This window comes from Natrix helvetica, assembly GCF_964273705.1.
Source record: "Natrix helvetica genome assembly, chromosome: 3".
Classification (NCBI taxonomy): Eukaryota; Metazoa; Chordata; class Lepidosauria; order Squamata; family Natricidae; genus Natrix; species Natrix helvetica.
The window spans coordinates 5,433,887-5,454,248 of NC_138549.1; the positions used below are offsets into that span (position 1 = coordinate 5,433,887).

General features: G+C 44.2%; 1 protein-coding gene across 2 annotated transcripts in view; it reads left to right on the plus strand.

The window, feature by feature from the left end:
* The window catches only part of PCDH17 (protocadherin 17), a 207,686-nt gene that overhangs the window by 79,790 nt on the left and 107,534 nt on the right, over nucleotides 1-20,362 (plus strand). For both annotated transcript variants that reach the window (XM_081948700.1, XM_081948701.1), the window contains exons 2-3: nucleotides 3,692-3,750; nucleotides 4,519-4,691. In XM_081948700.1, coding sequence (XP_081804826.1) covers nucleotides 3,692-3,750; nucleotides 4,519-4,691 — 232 coding nt within the window. The remainder of the gene's footprint in view (nucleotides 1-3,691; nucleotides 3,751-4,518; nucleotides 4,692-20,362) is intronic.

The following is a 20,362-nucleotide window of genomic DNA, read 5'->3' on the forward strand; positions in this document are numbered from 1 at the left end:
GCTTTAAGAAGCGGAGAGACAAAAGGTAAATCCAAACAACAATAAAAACAAAAATCATCTATCCATCGTCTTTTGCCCGCTTCAATATTTTAATTGCTATGCTTTTTTTGATTTGCCTCCCAAATTCTTCTCTTAAATCTTTATCTCTGTCTGCATCCGCTCCACTAAGCTTCTTCAGCTCTGATAGGATAGTGGACAGGATCCATTCTCAACTCTCCTGTCAGAGCTGAAGAAGCTTCTTGGATGAGAAGCAAAATGTCTTTAAAAAAACCAAGAAAGTCAAGTTGCCTCCTGAAAAAGCACCTTTGGGACAACCATGACCTGGATAACTTGAGAATCTCTACCGACTTGGGCCAATCATTCTCTCTCAGCCCTAGGAAGGAGGCAATGGCAACTTATATCTGAAAAACCTCACCAAGAAAACCAGTCCAAAAACTTTTCAGGAGTCAAAAATCTGACTCAAAAACTCAATAAATAGCTCACACTTAAGTACAAGAGGGTGTAATTGCTCAGTGGTTAAAACACACTGAACTTGTCGATGGAAAGCTGACAACAGAGGGGGTATTCAGCAAGTTCTAGCCAGTTCTGGAGAACCGGTAGCAGACATTTTAAGTAGTTCAGAGAACCGGTAAATACCACCTCTGACTGGCCCCACCCCCATCTATTCTCTGCCTCCCGAGTCTCAGCTGATTGGGAGGAAATGGGGATTTTGCAGTAACCTTCCCCTGCCACGCCCACCAAGTCACGCCCACCAAGCCATGCCCACAGAACTGGTAGTAATTTTTTTTGAATCCCACCACTGGCTGACAACCCCTGTTTGAGACCCAAGCCCCGTGTGATGGAGTGAGTTCCCATTACTTGCCTCACCTCCTGCCAACCTAGTAGTTCGAAAGCATGCAAATGCGAGTAGATAACTAGGTACCCCTTAGGTGGAAAGTAACAGTATTCCATGCACCTTCGGCATATAGCCATGCTGGTCACACACACACACACACACACACACATCTTTAGACAATGCTGGAGGTGAGCATCACCCCCTAGAGTTGAAAAAGGGAAAATCTTTACCTTTTCTTCTGTCACAAAATTAGCAACCCTCATTACTTTTCATGGGTCTTTACGGAGTGCGTAGACAACAGGAAAAGGGACTTCAGAGAAGAGATGCTGTAGTTATGCACGTATGCGTACGAGAGACAAAATAGATCTTATTTTCCTCTGTTAAATAAAGAGTAAGAAACACGGATGTGGTGGGAAAGAAAAATGCCAACCTCTGAAAACAAAAAGCTTTGGGTTTAATGCTTTAAAACGTTAGGCCTATTTCTGCCATAGTTTATCTTAATCCAGCTTTCATCACTGATCATTCCTCACGGGAAATACAGTAGTGAGGGGTGGTTGAGTCACATCATATCTGTGTCTGTAAATATACATGGTATCTGAGTGATCTAGTTTCTCTCAGTCCTGGAAAAAATAAACTTTTCCGATGACAAGGATCTGATTCCCTCCATATTATCGCTAATAAATGGGGCTGATCCTTCCAGCCACCAGCAGACAGCCAATTTGCTGCTGTGTGCATGAACATCTGTCAACTGAGACCATCGTGTGTGTGTGTGTGTGTTTATGAACCGATACCCAACAAGGACCTCAGAAATGAACAGAGTGATAAAACTGTTATTGGACTGTGCACTTTCAGGGTATGATGGAGTGAGGTCGAGGACTGCCTGATTAAAAAAAAAAATTGTGCATAGATTGCTAATTAAACTAATTAGTTTAGAACTCTTCTCCCTAACTCTAGTTTTTTTTCTTGACTGCAAAGTTGATTAATCTACTGGTGAGTTGATAAATATAACATGTAATTATTGCAGGGTAAACTGGCTTTCTGGAGCAGGCCTTCCTTCCCTCCCACCTTCCCTCCTTCACTCCTTCCTTCCTTCCTTCCTTCCTTCCTTCCTTCCTTCCTTCCTTCCTTCCTTCCTTCCTCCCTTCCTCCTCCTCCCAATGCATCAGAGGTCAAGACAAGAAACAGTGGTTGGAAACTAATCAAAGGGAGAAGCAACTTGTAATTAAGATGAAACTTCCTAACAGTGAGGACATTGGACCAGTGTAACAGCTTTGCCTTCAGAAATTGTGGGTGCTCCATCAATGGAGGCTTTTAAGAAGAGGCTGGATAGTTACTTGTCTGAGATGGTATAGGGCAGCGATGGCAACCCTTTTTTGGCTCGCGTGTCATAAGTGGGGGGAGCGCAGGGGGATCGTGTGTGGGTGTGCCGCACTCATAATGTAATATGCGACCCCCAGTGCTCATGCATGCACTACAGGCTGACCCTCCCTCCCCATTTTCTTGCGCTCCGGAGGCTTCAGGGAAGCTCATTAAACCTCCGGAGGTCGTCCATGGGGGGCGGGGGAGGTTCTTTTCACCCTCCCCAGGCTCCTATAAAGCCTCTGGAGCCTGGGGAGGGCGAAAAATGGCTCTAAAAAAGGGTGAACTCAGCTGGCCAGCTTGCACATGTGCGCTGGCCAGCTGACAGGGCAGCACCTCGCGTGCCCTGACAAATGGCTCCATGTGCCACCTGTGGCACGTGTGCCATAGGTTTACCATCCTGGGTATAGGGTCTCCTGCCAGAGCAGAGGGTTGGATCAGAAGACCTTCAAGGTCCCTCCCAGCTTATTCTATTCTATTCTGTTCTGTTCTGTTCTGTTCTGTTCGGTTCGGTTCTGTCTCGTCCCGTCCCGTCCCGTCCCGTCCCGTCCCGTCCCGTCCCGTCCCGTCCCGTCCCGTCCCGTCCCATCCCATCCCATCCCATCCCATCCCATCCTATCCTATCCTATCCTTCCTATCATCCATCGTCCATCCGTCTATCCATCTGTCTTTCTGTCTGTCTGTCTGTCTGTCTCTCTCTCTCTCTCTCTCTCTCTCTATCTATCTATCTATCTATCTATCTATCTATCTATCTATCATCTATTCTATAGCTATATATCATATCTATCTATCTATCTATCTATCTATCTATCATCTATCTATCTATCTATCTATCTATCATCTATCTATCTATCTATCTATCATCTCTGTCACCTATTTATCATCTCTCTCCTTCTCCCTCTCCCTCTCCCTCTCTCTCTTCCCATTGCAAAAATTGTCTACAGAAGAAATTGGTGAGGTTGAGCGAGAGATTGAAGGGGAAACATAGTCTTTCTATCACAAGAGATTTCTTTATTAATCATCTTTGCTTCTGGGATTTTTTTTTTAAATATGTTTTTCTTTTAAAAAATAACAGGTTCCAGGACCCAGGAATTTTGGAATCTCTCTGCTTTAGAGATCATGTGAGAATGTATCCATGGTTAACATGTAAAGGGATGGAACCTGTCATGGGCAAATTACAAGTCATTCATTCTTGCCTTATTAGAGCATTGAAGAGGAAGTGCACTGTATGCCTGATTGCAAAGCTTTTCTTTGTACAAACCTTCCTTGCTTGTTTTAGCAGGTAATTTGTGGACCAGGATCCCTTTAACGGTATATAATCATATGCTGACATTTTCCAGGGAAATTAAAAAGTAGGAATCTGAAGATTAAGGGGGATTTTTCTTTTCTTTTCCATATTGGAATTATTAATCATGCCACCTCTAGGAAGTCTTGTTGCTCTGCAGGAGATTTGTCCAGTGTGCAACTAGATGTATTTTTTTTCCTTCTCTTTCACAGACAGACAATTTTCCTGCAGAGTCCAATTACATGGGTAGCAGGCAACAGTTTGTTCAAAGGTAAGGCCCTGTTAAATAACTTTCTTGGCTTCCCCATTTGCATTCCTGTCAAAATTGTTTGCCAGAGACCACAATTCAAATTAGGGGCCAAGTAAATATAAGTTTGACATGTTTCTCTCTCTCTCTCTCTCTCTCTCTCTCTCTCTCTCTCTCTCTCTCTCTCTCACTCTCTCTCTCTCTCTCTCTCTCCCTCTCTCCCTCCCTCCCTCTCCCCTCTCTTCCTCTCTCCCTGTGCTCCTCCTATCGCTCCCTTCCTCTTTCTCTCTCTTTCTTCCTTTCTCTCTCCTCTCCACTCTCTCCTTCTCTCCTTCTCTCCCTCTCTCTTTCTTCCTCCCTCTTGCCCTCCCCCTCCCTCCCTCTTTCTATCTCCTTCTCCCCATCTCCATCCCCTCTCTCTCTTCCTCCCTCTCTCCCCCTCTCCCTCCTTCTCTCTTTTTTCCTCTCTCTCCCTCGCCCGTTCTCTCCCTTTCTTCTCCCCTCCACTCCCTCTCCCTCTCTTTCTATCTCCTTCTTCTCCATCCGCCTCTGCCTCTCTCTTTCTCCCTCTCTCTCTTTCCCTCTCCTCTCTCCCTTCCTCCCTCTCCCTCTTTCTTCCCTCCCCCCCTCTCCCTCCCTGTCTCTCATCTCCTCTCTCTCTCCCCTCTCCCTTCCTCTCCTGGTCTCCCTCTTTCTCTCTCTCTTTCTCCCCTCCCTCTCCCCCTTTGTCTCTCCATCCCTTCCCCTCTCTCCCCCTCTCTCTCTTTCTTCTTCTTCATGTCCAAATGTCAGTAGCTCCACGTTCAAGGATCCCGAACGAGCCAGTTTGAGAGACAGTGGGCACGGGGATAGTGACCAAGCAGACAGCGACCAAGATACCAACAAAGGCTCATGTTGTGACATGTCGGTGAGGGAGGCACTCAAGATGAAAACAACTTCAACCAAAAGCCAGCCGCTTGAACAAGGTGAGTGAAGAAACCACTGCTCAACCAGAACTCGCCAAGGAGTCCTGAAGGAGCTCAATCGTCCCGAAAAATCATATCCAAGTTGTTGGTGTGGTATGTGTGGTTGTGCTTGGAGGTTGTGATATACACACAGAGACACACATGGAAATCTGTGCATGTGTGCCTTCGTTAGTGTATAGCTATTACAGACATACAGTGGCACAAAGGGTGAATCGCTTATTCCTGGGATTTGTCTACCCGTGAGTGGCTTCTGTTGTACGTTTAGAAGGGCATGCTTTTAATATTTTAATTAATTATACATTAATTGTAATGTTTTAATTGGGAAGAGGACAAAAATAAAGAGAACATGCAGGCAAAACTCAGGCTTTTGTGGATCCTGGTATTTGTGTCCTTTGATCGTCTCTTATTTTGCAGAGTTCGTTCCAATTTTGCTTAGTGTCTTAGGAAGAGTCAGGCTAAGATGATGGCTTGATCCGTATTGGGCTGTCTTTCGCAGTGATCATGCCAAGGCTCCTTTGAGTCAAACATTAATTACTCAAAGGCTTGTAGTACTGGCGAGTTTACTTATCTTGGAATAAGCGAATCTCTTTTGTTCTTTTTACTTGTTATACTATCCAGCGGAGTGGTAGAGTTGAGATCAATGTAATAAGAGAAAGGGTTCCTGGATATTTATTTATTTATTTATTTATTTATTTATTTATTTATTTATTTATTTATTTATTTATTTATTTATTTATTTATTTATTTAATCAAGCATGAATTAGATAACAGGTATAAATATAGACATGATTGTGAATACATGAAATGAATACGAATACAAGGGAATATTAGGACAGGGACGGTAGGCATGCTGGTGCCCCTTAAAGACTTCTAAGGAATGGGATGAAGTCTAAAGTTTTGGGGGTTTGGGGAAGAAACCACAGAGTCAGGTAGTGCATTCCAGGCATGGACCACCCTGTTAACTGAAGTCGTATTTTCTGCAATCGAATTTGGAGCGGTTCACCATAAGTTTGTATCTATTGTGAGCTCGTGTGTTGCTGTGGTTGAAGCTGAAGAGTTCATTGACAGGTAGGACATTGTAGCAGATAATTTTATGTACTATGCTTAGGTCGGATCGAAGACGGTGAAGTTTTAAGCTGTCTCCGCCCAAAATTTCAACTCTGGTGGCATAAGGGAGTTGCGAGCAGAGGAGCGGAGGACTCTTCTCGTGAAATAACTCTGGACTCGCTCAATTGTATTAATGTCCGATATGCAGCACGGGTTCCAGACAGATGAGCTGTATTCGAAAATTGGTCTAGCAAAATAATTGATGTTCCCATAAATTATAAAATAGTTCACTATGAAATCAAAGTTGTAGACCTCTGAAACTTGTGTAAGTTGTAAAAGTACACCCTTGAGTCAGGAACAGAGGTTAAGATCAGGCGATTTAGATCTCACAAGTAATGGAAGATTCAGTCTTGCTTCTATGAAGTTCCTTGTGTTTTTATGGCAGATTTAACTGGCACCCTTCCTATGTTCCACTGTGATCTTTTTTATATCTTCTATTCTCACTGTTGAGTGTGTGTGTTTTGGACAGGATTCTGGGCAATTTTTTAAAGACAGACACAGATCAGGCAGGATATTATCCAGGTCCTCTGAACTGTACTGTTATCTGTGTCAATTTCAGTCTACATGCTTCAAGGTTGCCAAGCTTGATAGGATAGTGTAGCATAGCATAGAATAACATAGCGTAGCATAGCATAGCATAGCATAGCATAGTCCAGCACAGCAAAGCAAAGCACAGCAAAGCATGAACTGGGAGGAGGAGCTTCCGGAGGGAATGGAGGACTGCCTCTGAGCCCTGCTAAATGCGGAGGGCTCTTCGACGGGTGGGATGCTGCCGACCCTCATTTCCATCTTGAGACCGGGGTTTTTGGTCATTCCCGGTCGTTTGTACCAACCCCTGCATACTAGGTGGTCAGGATCTACAGACCCAAGGCCTGAGACTGCTGTTATGCAACGCGAGGTCCGTTGTTAATAAGGCCCCCCTCATCCACGATCTAATTTTGGAGGGGGAGCTGGACCTCGCAGGAATAACCGAGACCTGGTTGGGCCATGAGGGAGGTTTACCCCTCGTGGAAATGTGCCCGCCAGGTTATCGAGCATTTCACCAGCCTCGGGCCCAGGGAAGGGGTGGTGGGGTAGCAGTGATTATCCGGGAAGACTTGGAGCCGAGAGAGTTCACCGTGCCACAGACATCCGGGTGTGAGTCTCTTGTCGTGAGATGGGGCCCAGGGAGGCAGTTGGGCCTGCTGATAGTATACCTGGCTCCTCGCTATACATCAGCGGCCCTGCCTGAACTCCTTGAGCTGATCTCATCGGTGGCGGTTGAGACCCCCAAACTTTTAGTGATGGGGGATTTTAATCTGCCGTCGATGGGAGAAGCGTCTGAGGGGGTTCGGGAGTTCATGGCTTCCATGACAGCCATGGACCTGACCCAGTTAATTCAGGGCCCTACTCACGAGGGAGGCCACACGCTGGACCTTGTCTTTGTCTCTGGCCAGTGGACGAGTGATCTGGGAATAGGGGATCCAGCTATTATTCCCCTGTCATGGTCAGATCACTCACTTCTCCGGCTTGACTTCCCTGGTGCTACCCCCCGCTGCGGGGAGGCGGAACCGGAAGGTATTAGATGGTTCCGCCCCAAGCGCCTGATGGAACCAGATAGGTTCCAGACGGAGCTTAGGCCACCTCCTGTGGACCTGACCCGCCCCCGAGTGGAGGACCTGGTAGACGCATGGAATAGTGCGACTACCGGGGCCCTAGACCAGGTGGCGTCTTTGCGGCCTCTCCTGCGGCGACGAACCACCCTGGCCCCTTGGTTCACCGAGGAGCTAAGGGTGATGAAACGCCACAAGAGACGCCTAGAGAGTCGTTGGAGATCCTCCCGTTCCGAATTTGACCGAGCACAGGCACGAGCCTACTTGAGGACGTACCTTGTGGCATTAAGAGCGGCCAAACGTCAATATTGCGCCGCTCTTATTGCGTCCGCAGATAACCGCCCTGCCGCCCTGTTTCGGGTGACTCGCTCCCTCTTGTTTGAGAGACCGCGGGAAGCCCCTTTACAGGGCAGAGCAGAGGAGTTTGGGAAATATCTACAGGACAAAGTCGCTCAAATCCGGATGGGATGGGCCCCTTTCAGTGGTCCAGTAGAGACGCCCGTGGCGAGTCTTGAGGGACCGCTTTGGGAGGAGTTTGACTCGGTTGCCATCGAGGATTTGGACAGGTTGCGTGGACGTCTGCGACCTACCACATGTTTATTGGACCCGTGTCCCTCCTGGCTTGTGCTGGCATCCTGATAGGTTACGCGCGACTGGCTCCTGGGCCTAGTGAACGCTTCGTTGGGTGAGGGGTTTCTACCGGCCGCCTTGAAAGAGGCGGTGGTGAGGCCCCTGCTCAAGAAGCCTTCCCTGGACCCAACGGATCTAGTCAATTATCGTCCAGTCTCCAACCTTCCTTTTTTAGCGAAGGTTGTAGAGAGTGTGGTGGCACAGCAGTTCCCACGTCACCTGGAGGAAAATGATTATCTAGACCCGCGCCAGTCCGGCTTCCGACCCGGGCACAGCACGGAGACGGCCTTGGTCGCATTGGTTGATGATCTCTGGAGGGCCAGAGATAGGGGTTGTTCCTCTATCCTGGTCCTATTAGATCTCTCGGCGGCGTTCGATACCATCGACCATGGTATCCTGTTGCACCGGCTAGAGGGGCTGGGAGTCAGGGGCACCATTCTACGGTGGTTTGGCTCCTACCTCTCTGACCGGACGCAACGTGTGTTGGCAGGGGAGCAGAGATCGACCCGGAGGCCACTCACATGTGGAGTGCCACAGGGATCGGTGCTCTCACCTCTCCTGTTCAACACATACATGAAACCGCTGGGCGAGATCATCCGTGGCTTTGGGGTGGGATATCATCTGTATGCTGATGATACTCAGCTATACATTTCCACCCTGAACCACCCCAATGAGGCCGTGGAAATGATGTCCCGGTGTTTGGAGGCCGTACGGGTCTGGATGGATGGCAACCGACTAAAACTCAACCCTTCCAAGACGGAGTGGCTGTGGCTTCCGGCCTCCCGGTTCAACCAGTTGCTTCCATCTCTGGCCATTGGGGGCGTGCAACTGGCCCCCATGGAACAGGTACGCAATTTGGGCGTCCTCCTAGATGCCCGGCTGTCCATGGAGGACCATGTAACAGCCGTGGCAAGGGGGGCATTCCATCAGGTTCGCCTGATGCGCCAATTGCGCCCCTTATTGGACCGGGATGCCCTACGCACAGTCACCCATGCGCTAGTGACGTCTCGCCTGGACTACTGCAATGCTCTCTACATGGGGCTTCCCTTGAGATGCACTCGGAGACTACAGTTGGTCCAGAACGCGGCCGCGCGGGTGATTATGGGGAGGACTAGATACTCCCCTGTAACACCTCTCCTGCGCGAGCTGCACTGGCTTCCTGTGGTCTACCGAGTGCGTTTCAAGATTTTGATTATGATCTTTAAAGCGCTTCATGGCACAGGACCTAGTTACATGCAGGATCGCATCCTGCCCCATACATCCCTACGACCAATCCGCTCACACAGAGAGGGACTTCTCCGGGTGCCGTCCGCTAAACAGTGTCGGGGGGCGACACCCAGGAGCAGAGCCTTCTCTGTGATGGGCCCAGCCCTGTGGAATGACCTCCCCCGTGATATCAGGATTACTTCCGATCTCCGCTCCTTCCGTGTACAGCTGAAGACCCACCTCTTTCAATTATCTGGCCTGGCTCAACCGTAATTTTTCTTACTCCTCCTGACTGTCCTTTTAAATTTTTTAATTTTAAATTGTGTTTTTTACAATTGGGGTATTTTAATGGTGATTTTTAACTGTCTAAATGTGATGTAATTTGTTACCTCCTCCGTGCATGTATGTCTTTGTATATATGTATGTTTATGTGTTTGTACATATGTTTTATGTTTTATATGCTCTATTGTACGCCGCCCCGAGTCCTGTCTGGAAAGGGAGCGGCTAATAAATTTAAATTTATTATTTATTATTATTATTATAGCCTTGCATAGTTAACTTTAATCTCATACAGCAAATTTTGCTCCTGGACATAGAAACATAATTGACCTCCTAGACACATTCCCTTCCAAGTCATCTTCCAAACTATGCCAAGATTTCTGCAAAACTTTGGTTGAAAACCAACATTCTTCTGGTGATGTAGTGGTTAGAATGCAGCATTGCAGGCAAAACTCTCCCTACAGTCTGGAGTTCGATCCTGACCGGCTCAAGGTGGATTCAGCCTTCCATCCTTCCGAGGTTGGCAAAATGAGGATTGTTAGGGACAATATGCTGACTCTGTGAAACCACTTAGAGTGGTTTGTAAGCCACTATGAAGCGGTATACAACTCTAAGTGCTACTGCTATTGTTTTTGCCCAGAACAATCTAAAACAGGGGTGTCAAACTAGATTTCATTGAGGGCCGCATAAGGGTTGTGTTTGACCTTGGGAAGGGGCAGGGCCAGCTTGACGTCCCTTGTGTAAGGGGTGGGCGCCCGTGTGGGCCCGAGTGCTCTGTCAGCAAAAATGGGCTCCTGAGCTCCGTTTATGGCTGCGACAGCTTCTTGCAACCCTCTACCAGTGAAAACAGATCTTGGGAGGGTGGTACGTGGCCATCCCAAGCTCCATTTTCGCTGGCAGAGATACCACGGGCTGGTCCTTCACTGTTTCCAAGGTGGCCCCATGGGCCAGATATAACCACCCCATAAGCTGGATTCGGCCATTGAGTTTGACACCCCGATCTAAAAGCATAGATGAAGCCATCTTTGATCAACGATGCCTATACTCGGACTTATTTTTAGATCCTCAATCTAAATCCAAGGGAAATAATAATAATACGTTCCGGAGATACGTCTGAAGTAGCTTGCAGAGGAACCTAGCCTGTTCCATCAAACCTTTCATTCAACCTTTCTCCAAAACTTATCTCTGATATTGTTTGACGCTGCCTTTTTACTAGCTGCAGTGCTGATTAATTCCCAAAGATACCGACCACTTCCTTTCCAATGCCAGCTAAATTAAGTGTACCAGCTGTGTCTGCCTACATCGCTGTGTGTGGGGTTGTGTGGGGTTGTGTATTTCGTCTGTTGTCCTCTGAGCAAGGATGGGGGGAAACAGCTGAATGTGTTTGGGGTTTTTTTTGCGTTCACTTTTGCATCCCTGTTAGTCATTTCAGCTTGTGGTGTGCGGAATGAGTCACCGTCCTTAGAATGTTTCTTCTTTTAAAAAATTGATTAATTAAGCCTTGGTTAATGAGAAGCTATATGTATAATTAAAGTAGAAATATTTTTAAGCTTTCTATTAATTGGTGATTAATTAGAACTAGTTTTGGTTTTTTTTTTTTTTTGCTTCCAGCTACAGTGAGAACTGTAACACATTCATCAGCAAATGCATGGTTGGCTTCCTTTGCGTGATCATGTCAGGAATGCAATATGTAGAGTATTTAAGATGTTCCTTTGGCATTTGTTTCAGATAGGTTGCAGGGACAATCACATTCTTTATTTCGTTTCCAAGTGATACATGTCAGAAAAGAGATTCCCTCCTCCACCACCATCTCATCCCTAGTCCCTTTCACACAATGAATCTCTGTTTATAGCTGCACAGTGATCTAGCAACATGCAAGATTATTCTTGGTTTTCCTCTAAAAGATCTCTTCTAAAATACTCGACTTGCGACAGTTCATTTAGTCACCATTCAAAGTTACAACGGTGCTGAAACAAATGATTTATGACCACTTTTTGTACACTTACGACCTTTCTACCATGTTTTCCCGAAAATAAGACAGAGTGTTATTTTCTTTTGACTTCTGAAATAAGCGCTTCGCCTTATTTTTGGGGGGAGGTCTTATTATTTTTGAGGTGCAGGAGGCGGAGAGCATGGTCACCTCATGGCTGCTGCTGTGTTGCAATATTTTCAGGGGAGGGCTTATTTTCAGGGGAGGGCTTATTTTAGTGCATGTGCTCAAAAGCCTGATTGGGCTTATTATCCAGGGAGGTCCTATTTTCGGGGAAACAGGGTAGCAGCCCCATGATCGTGTGATTAAAATTCAGATGCTTGGCCACCGTTTCATACTTATGACCGTTGAAGTGTCCCCAGGTCAGGTGGTTACCTTTTGACAAGCAAAATCAATGGGGAAACCAGATTCAGTTTACAGCTGTGGTACTCACTTATCAACTGCAGTGATTCACTGAACAACGGTGGCAAGACATGTTGCAAAATGGGGCAAAACTCACTTCACCACAGACATGTTGATCTCAATTGTGGTCGTAAAGTCAAGGACTATCTGTTTGATACCATAGAATATACATAGCAAGGTTTCCAAAAGAGAGAATTATGAAAACATTTGGGTGGCCACAAAGCATTCTGCATCTTTTTCCTTTCTCCAAAGTTCACCTCCTCTTAAAATAGGACCATTTCCATTTTGAAAACGATTAAGGAGTGTGTTGGACCTCCTATTCCATCAGACACAGCGGTATGGTTATGCCTTCGTTTTGCTCAGTGTAAACCAAATAGAATTCCAAAAGTGCTTTTTTCAAGAGGCAACTGGTCTTTCTGGTTTTTCTTTGAAGACGTTTCGCTTCTCATCTGAGAAGTTTCTTCAGCTCTGACTGGATGGTGGGGAATGGACATACTCCTTGCAGACACCTTGCCATTTGCATTCCTTTAGAGAGCTGTTGAGGCCACCTGGAGGATTATCTGTATCTGTGAGCTCCTGTCCTTGCCTCAGCTCCTGCCAACCTAGCAGGTGGAAAGCATGCAAATGCAAGTAGATAAATAGTGTCATGGCCCTGTTGGAGCCTGAATCCATGGAGGAAGACAAACTAGAGCTGGGACCAAAAGAGGTTGAGGGGGCAGCTTTGTTGGCTCCAAAGAAATGCGGGGAGGAACAGGACGAAGCAGCCTCGGGTCCCTTGGGCCTGGGATGGCTTGACAGCACAGAAGACCAGGAGCAGGACGACTAAGAGAGGGGGAAGAGAGGTTATGTAGTGGAGATGAGTAGCGACAGAGCTCAGGCAATGAGCAAGGACCACCCCCTCCTAATCCCCTAGCATGGAGAGTGAAGAGGAGCCAGGAACAGCGCAGGCTGACCTGACAACTTCGGAGGAGAGCATCCTGCCCTCTTCACAAGGCACACCTGGGGACTGAGACTTAAGGAGACTCTGTAGAGAGAGGAGTTTGTCAGGAACAAGTGCTGAATTCATGGAGTTTTGTGTGCTGTTGCCAACATCTGGACTTTGTTGGACTTCTTGCCTTCTTGCTGTTTTGTTCCCTTGCCTCACTGGACTTCTTGCCTTGACGTCATTGTGCTAACAGCCTTTTGCTGGACTACTCACAGTCAGAGGCTGGTGGAGGTCTGTGTGAGTACTTTTACTCCGGGACTTGCCATAAACATGGGAGCATTTGGGGGAAAGTTGGAGCAATAAAGGGGAGTTTGAACTATCAGCAGTCTGTGTTGCCTCTGTGCCTTGTCGCGGGTCACCACAATAGATGCCACTTTGGCGGGAAAGTAACAGCGCTCGGTGATGTCATGCCAGCCACCGACCATGGAAATGGTCTTGAAACAGAGATGAGCATAGCCTCCTACCATTGGCCACAACTAGTGGGTAAGACCCACAGGGACTCCTCTTTAACTTAACTCAGAATAAGCTTGGGAAGACTGTTTATATTTTACAATGAAATCCAAACGTACTTTCATTTCACACGACAAGGTTGGCTTAAAAAAGAAAAGGGAAGCACTGATGAAGAGAAAGCTGAAGAATATCTCCTCTCCAGGAAAAACTGTTCAAAAATAAAAAAATAAAGGTGCTTTTGATAAATCTTGGCAGGCAGCCCAATGCAGAGAAAGAGAACGGTTGGAAAAGAAAACATAATTACAGAGACAAAAGTCTTGTGTAAAAGCGAGCATGCTCACTTTAAGTTAGGTTCACTTTCTGTAGGAAGCTTCTGCCTACTCATTTATTAAATTCCAAAAAAAAAAAAGACCCCTCATTGTCTCAATTCTCTCTGATACACTGGCTTTGCTAAGCAGCTTCTTATGTTTATTAATCTTTACAGGAAATGATTCAGCTTTTTCTGGTGGCCTTATTTGTAAATATTAACCAAGAGAGGCTTCCCTGGAACAGATAGTGTTTATTTCCTATCCCATTTTTTATTTTTTTTAATTTACAAAGGTTTTTTTTTTTCATTTTCATAACATTAATCACATGTATACTATTACATAACCAACATCATATTGTATTATTAAATGTTTACATCAATTCGTCTTGCCATCAACTCCCAAAACCAATTATTGGCTCTTCTGCTCTCCATACACCATGTTCATACCTTATCCATCACTTTCTTCTCCCTCTCTCCTCCCCCTCCCTACCTCCTTTCTTCCCTCTGTCATCCTTCCCTTCTCTACTTTCTCTTCCTCTCTCCTTCTCCTCCCTTTTTTCCCTATCCCCTTTTTTCTTATTCTTATTATTTATGTATTTACGATTTTTACCTGTAAACCATCCAGAGTCACTTAGATAGTGAGATGGGCGATGCCTAAATTTGATCAACAAATTACCATATTTTTCAGAGTATAAGTCGCTCCGGAGTATAAAATGCACCTTAGTTTTTGGGGAGGAAAATAAGAAAACAAAAATTCTGCCTCTGCCTACCAGCATCCATCAGTATTCATCTGGCTAGCATCCTTAGCAAACAGCCTGGTCAGCTTCAGCACATTAGTTCGTTGGTTGTGAGCATGTACGTTGGGGCTAATACACAGTTTCAAAAACACAGCTGATCGTCGCAGGGAGCTCCAGTAAGTAAAGCAGCAAAGCGCAGAAGCGGTCAGACAAGGTTGCCATTTTGTTCCAGGTTCCATTTTGGCCTCGGTGCCTCACGTTTTCAGCCTCCAACCGCTCTGTTTGAGATCCGTTCAAGGCTGCAGGGATCGCCAAAGCACACCGCCGGCAATTGCCGGCTGAAAAAGCAATGCGCAAAAATGGGGCATGCGGAGGTCAAAAATGCAATGCGCGGAGTGGCAATTGGCAGCAATGTGCTTTGGCGATCCCCACAACCTTGAATGGGTCTCAAACAGAGCATTTGGAGACTGAAAACGTGGGGCGCAGAGGCCAAAAACGCGAGCCACGAAGGAGGCGATGATCTGTGGCAATCCCTGCAGCCTGGAACAGTCTAAAACATGATGCGCGGAGGCCAAAGGATGGGGGCTGGTGGGTGGGCAGGGCTACATTCAGTGTATAAGACGCACCCAAATTTTCACCCTCTTTTAGGGGGGAAGTTTGTTTGTTTGTTTGTTTGTTTGTTTGTTTTATTGGATTTATATGCCGCCCTTCTCCCAAAGGACTCAGGGCAGCGTACAACATTAAAAAACACACATCCCAAAAGTTAAAAAGAAATTAAATACATATCCAAAAAAACAAACCCATAAGTGCATCTTATGCTCTGAAAAATACGGTAAATAATTACATAGGTACATTTGATTTACGTGGTTGTCCATTTCACTGAGGCCCTTCTTTACATTCTTTCAGAGATTAAAATACCAACTTGATGTCTTTACCCTTGAACAGTATAAATAGATACATTAAATTCTTATTCTTCAGTGTAGTTCAGCTAGGCAGCTAATACAAATAGCTTTCCTTTAATACTTATAATAAAACCTATGTTTTCCTCTGTAATTTTATAATTCTTATAGTAGATCACGTATGTCAGGCAGAATTGGTTTGACATTTTTATCTATCTATCTAGCCCTTTCCAAGGGCCCGGGATAAACAGATGCTGTTTCTCAATGCTGATGTTAAAGTCATCCTTGCAAGAATGTACGCTGTTCCAAGTAAAGCTGCCCTTTGCAATGGACTGAGGGTGATTTTGTCCATGTCAGTGGTATTCAAGAGGTGCTCCAGATCAGTGGTGGATTGCAGGCAGTACGCCCCGGTACGGACATACCAGAGCCTGCCCGGAGTACTGGTACCATTCTGGTACCACCCGCCCATGCGCCTTACCTGTTTTTAAAGACTTTGGCACTTCCACACCCACGTATGGTGCATACAGCACCTGTGCAACGCTCCGCCGAGCAGCTGGAGCATTGCGGAGTCTTGCAGAGGCGTCTCTGGAAGGTAAGGCGCATGTGCACTCTGCATATATGTGCGGGCGTGCCACCTGAGTTCATGTGAAGGACACCGGGGCCCGTTGCAACCGTACCGGTTGCAACGCGATCTGGAACCCACCACTGCTCCAGATGCTTTGGGATTGCAACCCAGGTGCATATTACTATTAGTACTGTTTTTTGCTTCCTTTTGCCATAGCTATTCTATTTCTCTTTGCAGATTTTTGCATTTTGTGGTTTTTTTTTTTAATTTTAGATTAATTAAACTTTTACAAAATGTAACAACTAATAAAGTGAGTGAGTGAGTGAGTGAGTGAGTGAGTGAATGAGTGAGAAAGAAAGAAAGAAAGAAAGAAAGAAAGAAAGAAAGAAAGAAAGAAAGAAAGAAAGAAAGAAAGGGGGGGTTGAAGGAAGGAAGCCAGGAGCTTCTAATTTTATCAATCTCCAAAACCAAGAAAGACATGCTGTGAGTTTTCCATGTAGATTTTTTTTAAAGTATTCCTCACCTATAGACAGAATCTTGCCAAAGTAAAGCAAATTACCAGTACAATAAAGCATATCCTCAACACCACAAATCATAGGTGATTTTTGTTTTCTTTGTTTTCTATTAAAAGACTATAAGGGATTTCCAGTTGAGCAACAATATGGATGTTGTTGTTTTTTCCTCTGAGGTTAATTTAGTCACCTTCAGATGCTCCGTTTTCTTCGTCAGTCATCCTACATTGTGAGTAGTGTTGAGCCTTTCCTCTTTTGAACATTTAATCTCTGCAATATTCACGTGTAAAAATGGAACTCTTTTTTCTATTTGCTTTTCCATTAGTTCCAGCAGAAAAGTCTCTGGTTTTGGTTATAAATTAACCTTTAAAATCTTTTAAATTAATGCATGCATTACTTGTACATCAAACATGATTTTTTTTTACTTCATTCCATATCTTAGAGCAATTATTTTGAAATAACATACACTTCATATTTGTCATAGTTCTGCTCAAATATCTTACCTTCTCAGTCTTGAAATCTGTTTTTTATTTATCTGTTCTCTTTGGTCTTGTAACTTGATATTTTTTTAATAACATTTTTACCTTTTGTTTATTAATCTAAAAGCCTGCTAATGATCCACATTATTTTAATTTGCTCATTAAAAGTTCATTTTTCTTAAAGGCTCTGCCAAAATCAAAACCAGGTCATCTGCAAAAATTTGTATGACTCTTTCTTAATCTTTACACCTTTGATCTTCTCATTTTGGTTTGAATCTCTTAACATTTCAAGAACTAAAATAAATAAGAGAGGAGACAGGGAGCAATTTGTCTTGTTCCTTTTTGTATCTTACATGGTTTTGTTAAATCTTCATTAACGATTATTTGTGCTGTCTGTGAGATGTAAATCATTTTCGCTCATTTTATAAAATTCTGCCCAAGATCTGATATTCCAAAACCTTAAATAATAAACTCCAGTTTGAACTGTCAAAAGCTTTCTTTGCATTTTTGAAGATCAATGCAGCTTGCTTTTTTGGTTGCATTATTCCAAAATATCCAATAGTTCTAACATTATCTTTCAAAACAAGGTCATTGGTGTTTTTTTTTGGGGGGGGGGGGTATTTTGTGATTTTCTCCAGTTCTTTCTCTTCTACTCTTCTTTCTCTGTGTTCTGCCGCATCCATTAGCCAGATCTTTTTGTCTCTTATTGATAATTGTTAAGCATGGGGTGTTATATGGCAAGTGGCTTGCCTTTTTAAATTCTAAAGTCCTAGAGAACTTTAGCTTCTTCATTTTCTATGACTCTGGCTATTTTGTGGCTCTAGCGCTTCTTGCCTGCAGGAAAATATTACTTCTGCAAATCCTCCGATGCACCATTGTTGCTGCTTTTTCGTGTCATTGTTTGTCATTGTTTGTAGTCACTTTGTGGGATCTTCTTCCAGCAGCTAATCAAGTGGTCCTTGTCATAGCTAACTGTTCTGACCCCCTCCCCCCCACCAACACACACACACACACACACACACCAAGCCACAGATAAGGTACCAGATTTATTTACAGACAAAACAGGTCCTTAGCAGCAATCCAAAACAAATAAGCCTTCATAACAACTCGCCACTGATAGCACTGGCAGCAATCCAGCCTGCCACGCTCACAAGACTGTTCTCCCACATTAGTTCATGTGATGACTTCTGCAAAGGGCGTGTTCACAGGCAGTCCTTTTATAGTCTGGAGAGGAGTCTAATTATCAGCAGCTGAGAGCAATTACCTCCTGTAACTGCGCAATTGTTCCTTACGCCTGTTAGCGCGCCGGTAACGAGCATCTAATAACTCACTGCTGATGTCTGACTCACTGTCCTGTGACTCCTCTCCACTGCTCCATGCCTCAGGCGCCTCCTGGTGGCCGACCAGCCTCTCTGATCCCTGCTTGGAGTCAGAACCCTGCCCAGGGTCCTCCACATCCTCCAGAGCTGACTCATAGGGACCCTCGCTGTCGGAGTCTGGTGGCAGCTCCAACGGCTCCTCCTGGCCACAACAGCTAACTATCTATAGAGATTCTCAGTCATCCAGGTCATGGTTGTCCCAAAGGTGTTTTTTTTCAAGAGACAACAGGAATTTCTTTTTTTTTTCTTTGAAGATACTTTGCTTCTCATTCTGGAGCTGAAGAAGCTTCTTGGATGAGAAGCAAAAAAGTCTTCAAGGGAAAACCAGAAGGTCCAGTTGTCTCTTGAAATAGCACATTTGGGACAAGTGATCCTTGGTTTCGTCAGCCTTTTTGCAGAGGTGGCATTCGCTGCCTGTCACTGTCTTCTCAATTATGCAATTGAATGAATTTGCTCTTGAGTTTTAGTCTTGGTCAACCAGAATCAATCCCACTATCTCTTTCTTCAACTTTCCTGCTCTTAGCTAATGCCAGTTCTTTCCTTATATGTTTTGCCTGCTAGGTTTTTTTTTAATGTATTATCTTGAAAAAAATAGTAATAACCCCAAATATAAAAGGAACTTCCAATTTATGTAGCAAAGCACAATCAGTGTCACTAAGAAATGTTTGTTTTTCTGCTAATGATCTTGAAAATATTTTCGTTTCATTTTAATAACTCAGCATGTAACTTTGTTGCTAGCCAAACTAAATTTGTATATACTTAAATGACAGTTTAACTAGTTTCATCTCAGTGATGAAACCAAACATTAAGGACATTAAGGACATCTTTATGGAGCTTCTAAGAATATACCAAGTATTCATCTGTTCTTTCATCCTTCCTCAAAGGAATTGAATGACAAATTTGGAGACTTACTTGTGATTAAAAAAAAACCTCTATGCACATGTGAAGTCATCAGTCAAGGTGTTTGTGATTAATGAAGAGAAACAAAGAGATCCATTTAACTCTCTATGTATACCTGCATGAAACTGAATTAACTGAGTTTCATTGGAAAACAAGAATACTAATAAATAAATATGCATATTACTATTAGCACTATTTTTGCTTCCTTTTGCCATAGTTGTTCTCTTTCTGTTTGCAGATTTTTGTATTTTGTGACTTTTTTTTTTAGTTTTTATTAAACTTTTACAAAACATAACATTTAATAAAGTGAGAAAGAAAAAAAAGAAGGAAGGAAGGAAGGAAGGAAGGAAGGAAGGAAGGAAAGAAGGAAGGAAGGAAGGAAGGAAGGAAGGAAGGAAGGAAGGAAGGAAGGAAGGAAGGAAGGAAGGAAGGAAGGCAAGCAGGAAGACAAGCATGGAGGGAGGGAGGGAGGGACGAAGGAAGGAAGGAAGTTTTCAATTATATCACTCTCCAAAACCAAGAAAGACCCTTTGTGATTCTTCCATGTATTTTTATTATTATTATTCCTTAACTGTAGACAGAATCTCACCAAACTAAAGCAAACTACCAGTCACATCAAGTATACCCTCAAAACAACAAATCATACATTTTTTTCCTTTTCTTTTCTTTTCCACTAAAAGACTATAAGGGATTTCCAGCTGACATAAATTGAAAATAAATGCATATATTAAATAAAATAAATAAATAAATAATAAATTTGCAATTCAGCTTTGAAAACTTAGCTTCTCCCAGATCCCTAAAACCTAGCTTTTAGTGTGAAGCCATTAAACTACACTATTTATTGACAGATTCCTGCATCTACTGTATAATCTGTACAGGCACGGTGACTTTTCTGTTAACACACACACACACACACACACACACACTGCCATTTGTAAATAATTCTTACCTGACCTCAGAAGGTCTTGCATTTCTAATTTCCATATCCATTTACAGTTTCCAACTGAAATAGCTGTTTTTGGACTCAGTTTCCTTTTATTCCCTGCTTGTTGAGTTGAGAATTTGGAGTTTTATGCTCAGATACAGTCAAGATCTAATGTTATCGATCAGGGATAGAACAGTTCCTCGTGCAGAAACTTAACTGGAAGACTTCTGTGGCAGAAATGTATGTTTTTCCTTATTTCTTTGACATGCGATTCTTCCCTTCCTTTGGTGTTAAATTAGTGGAGCTTTGCAGCTTTTGGGGTCAAGG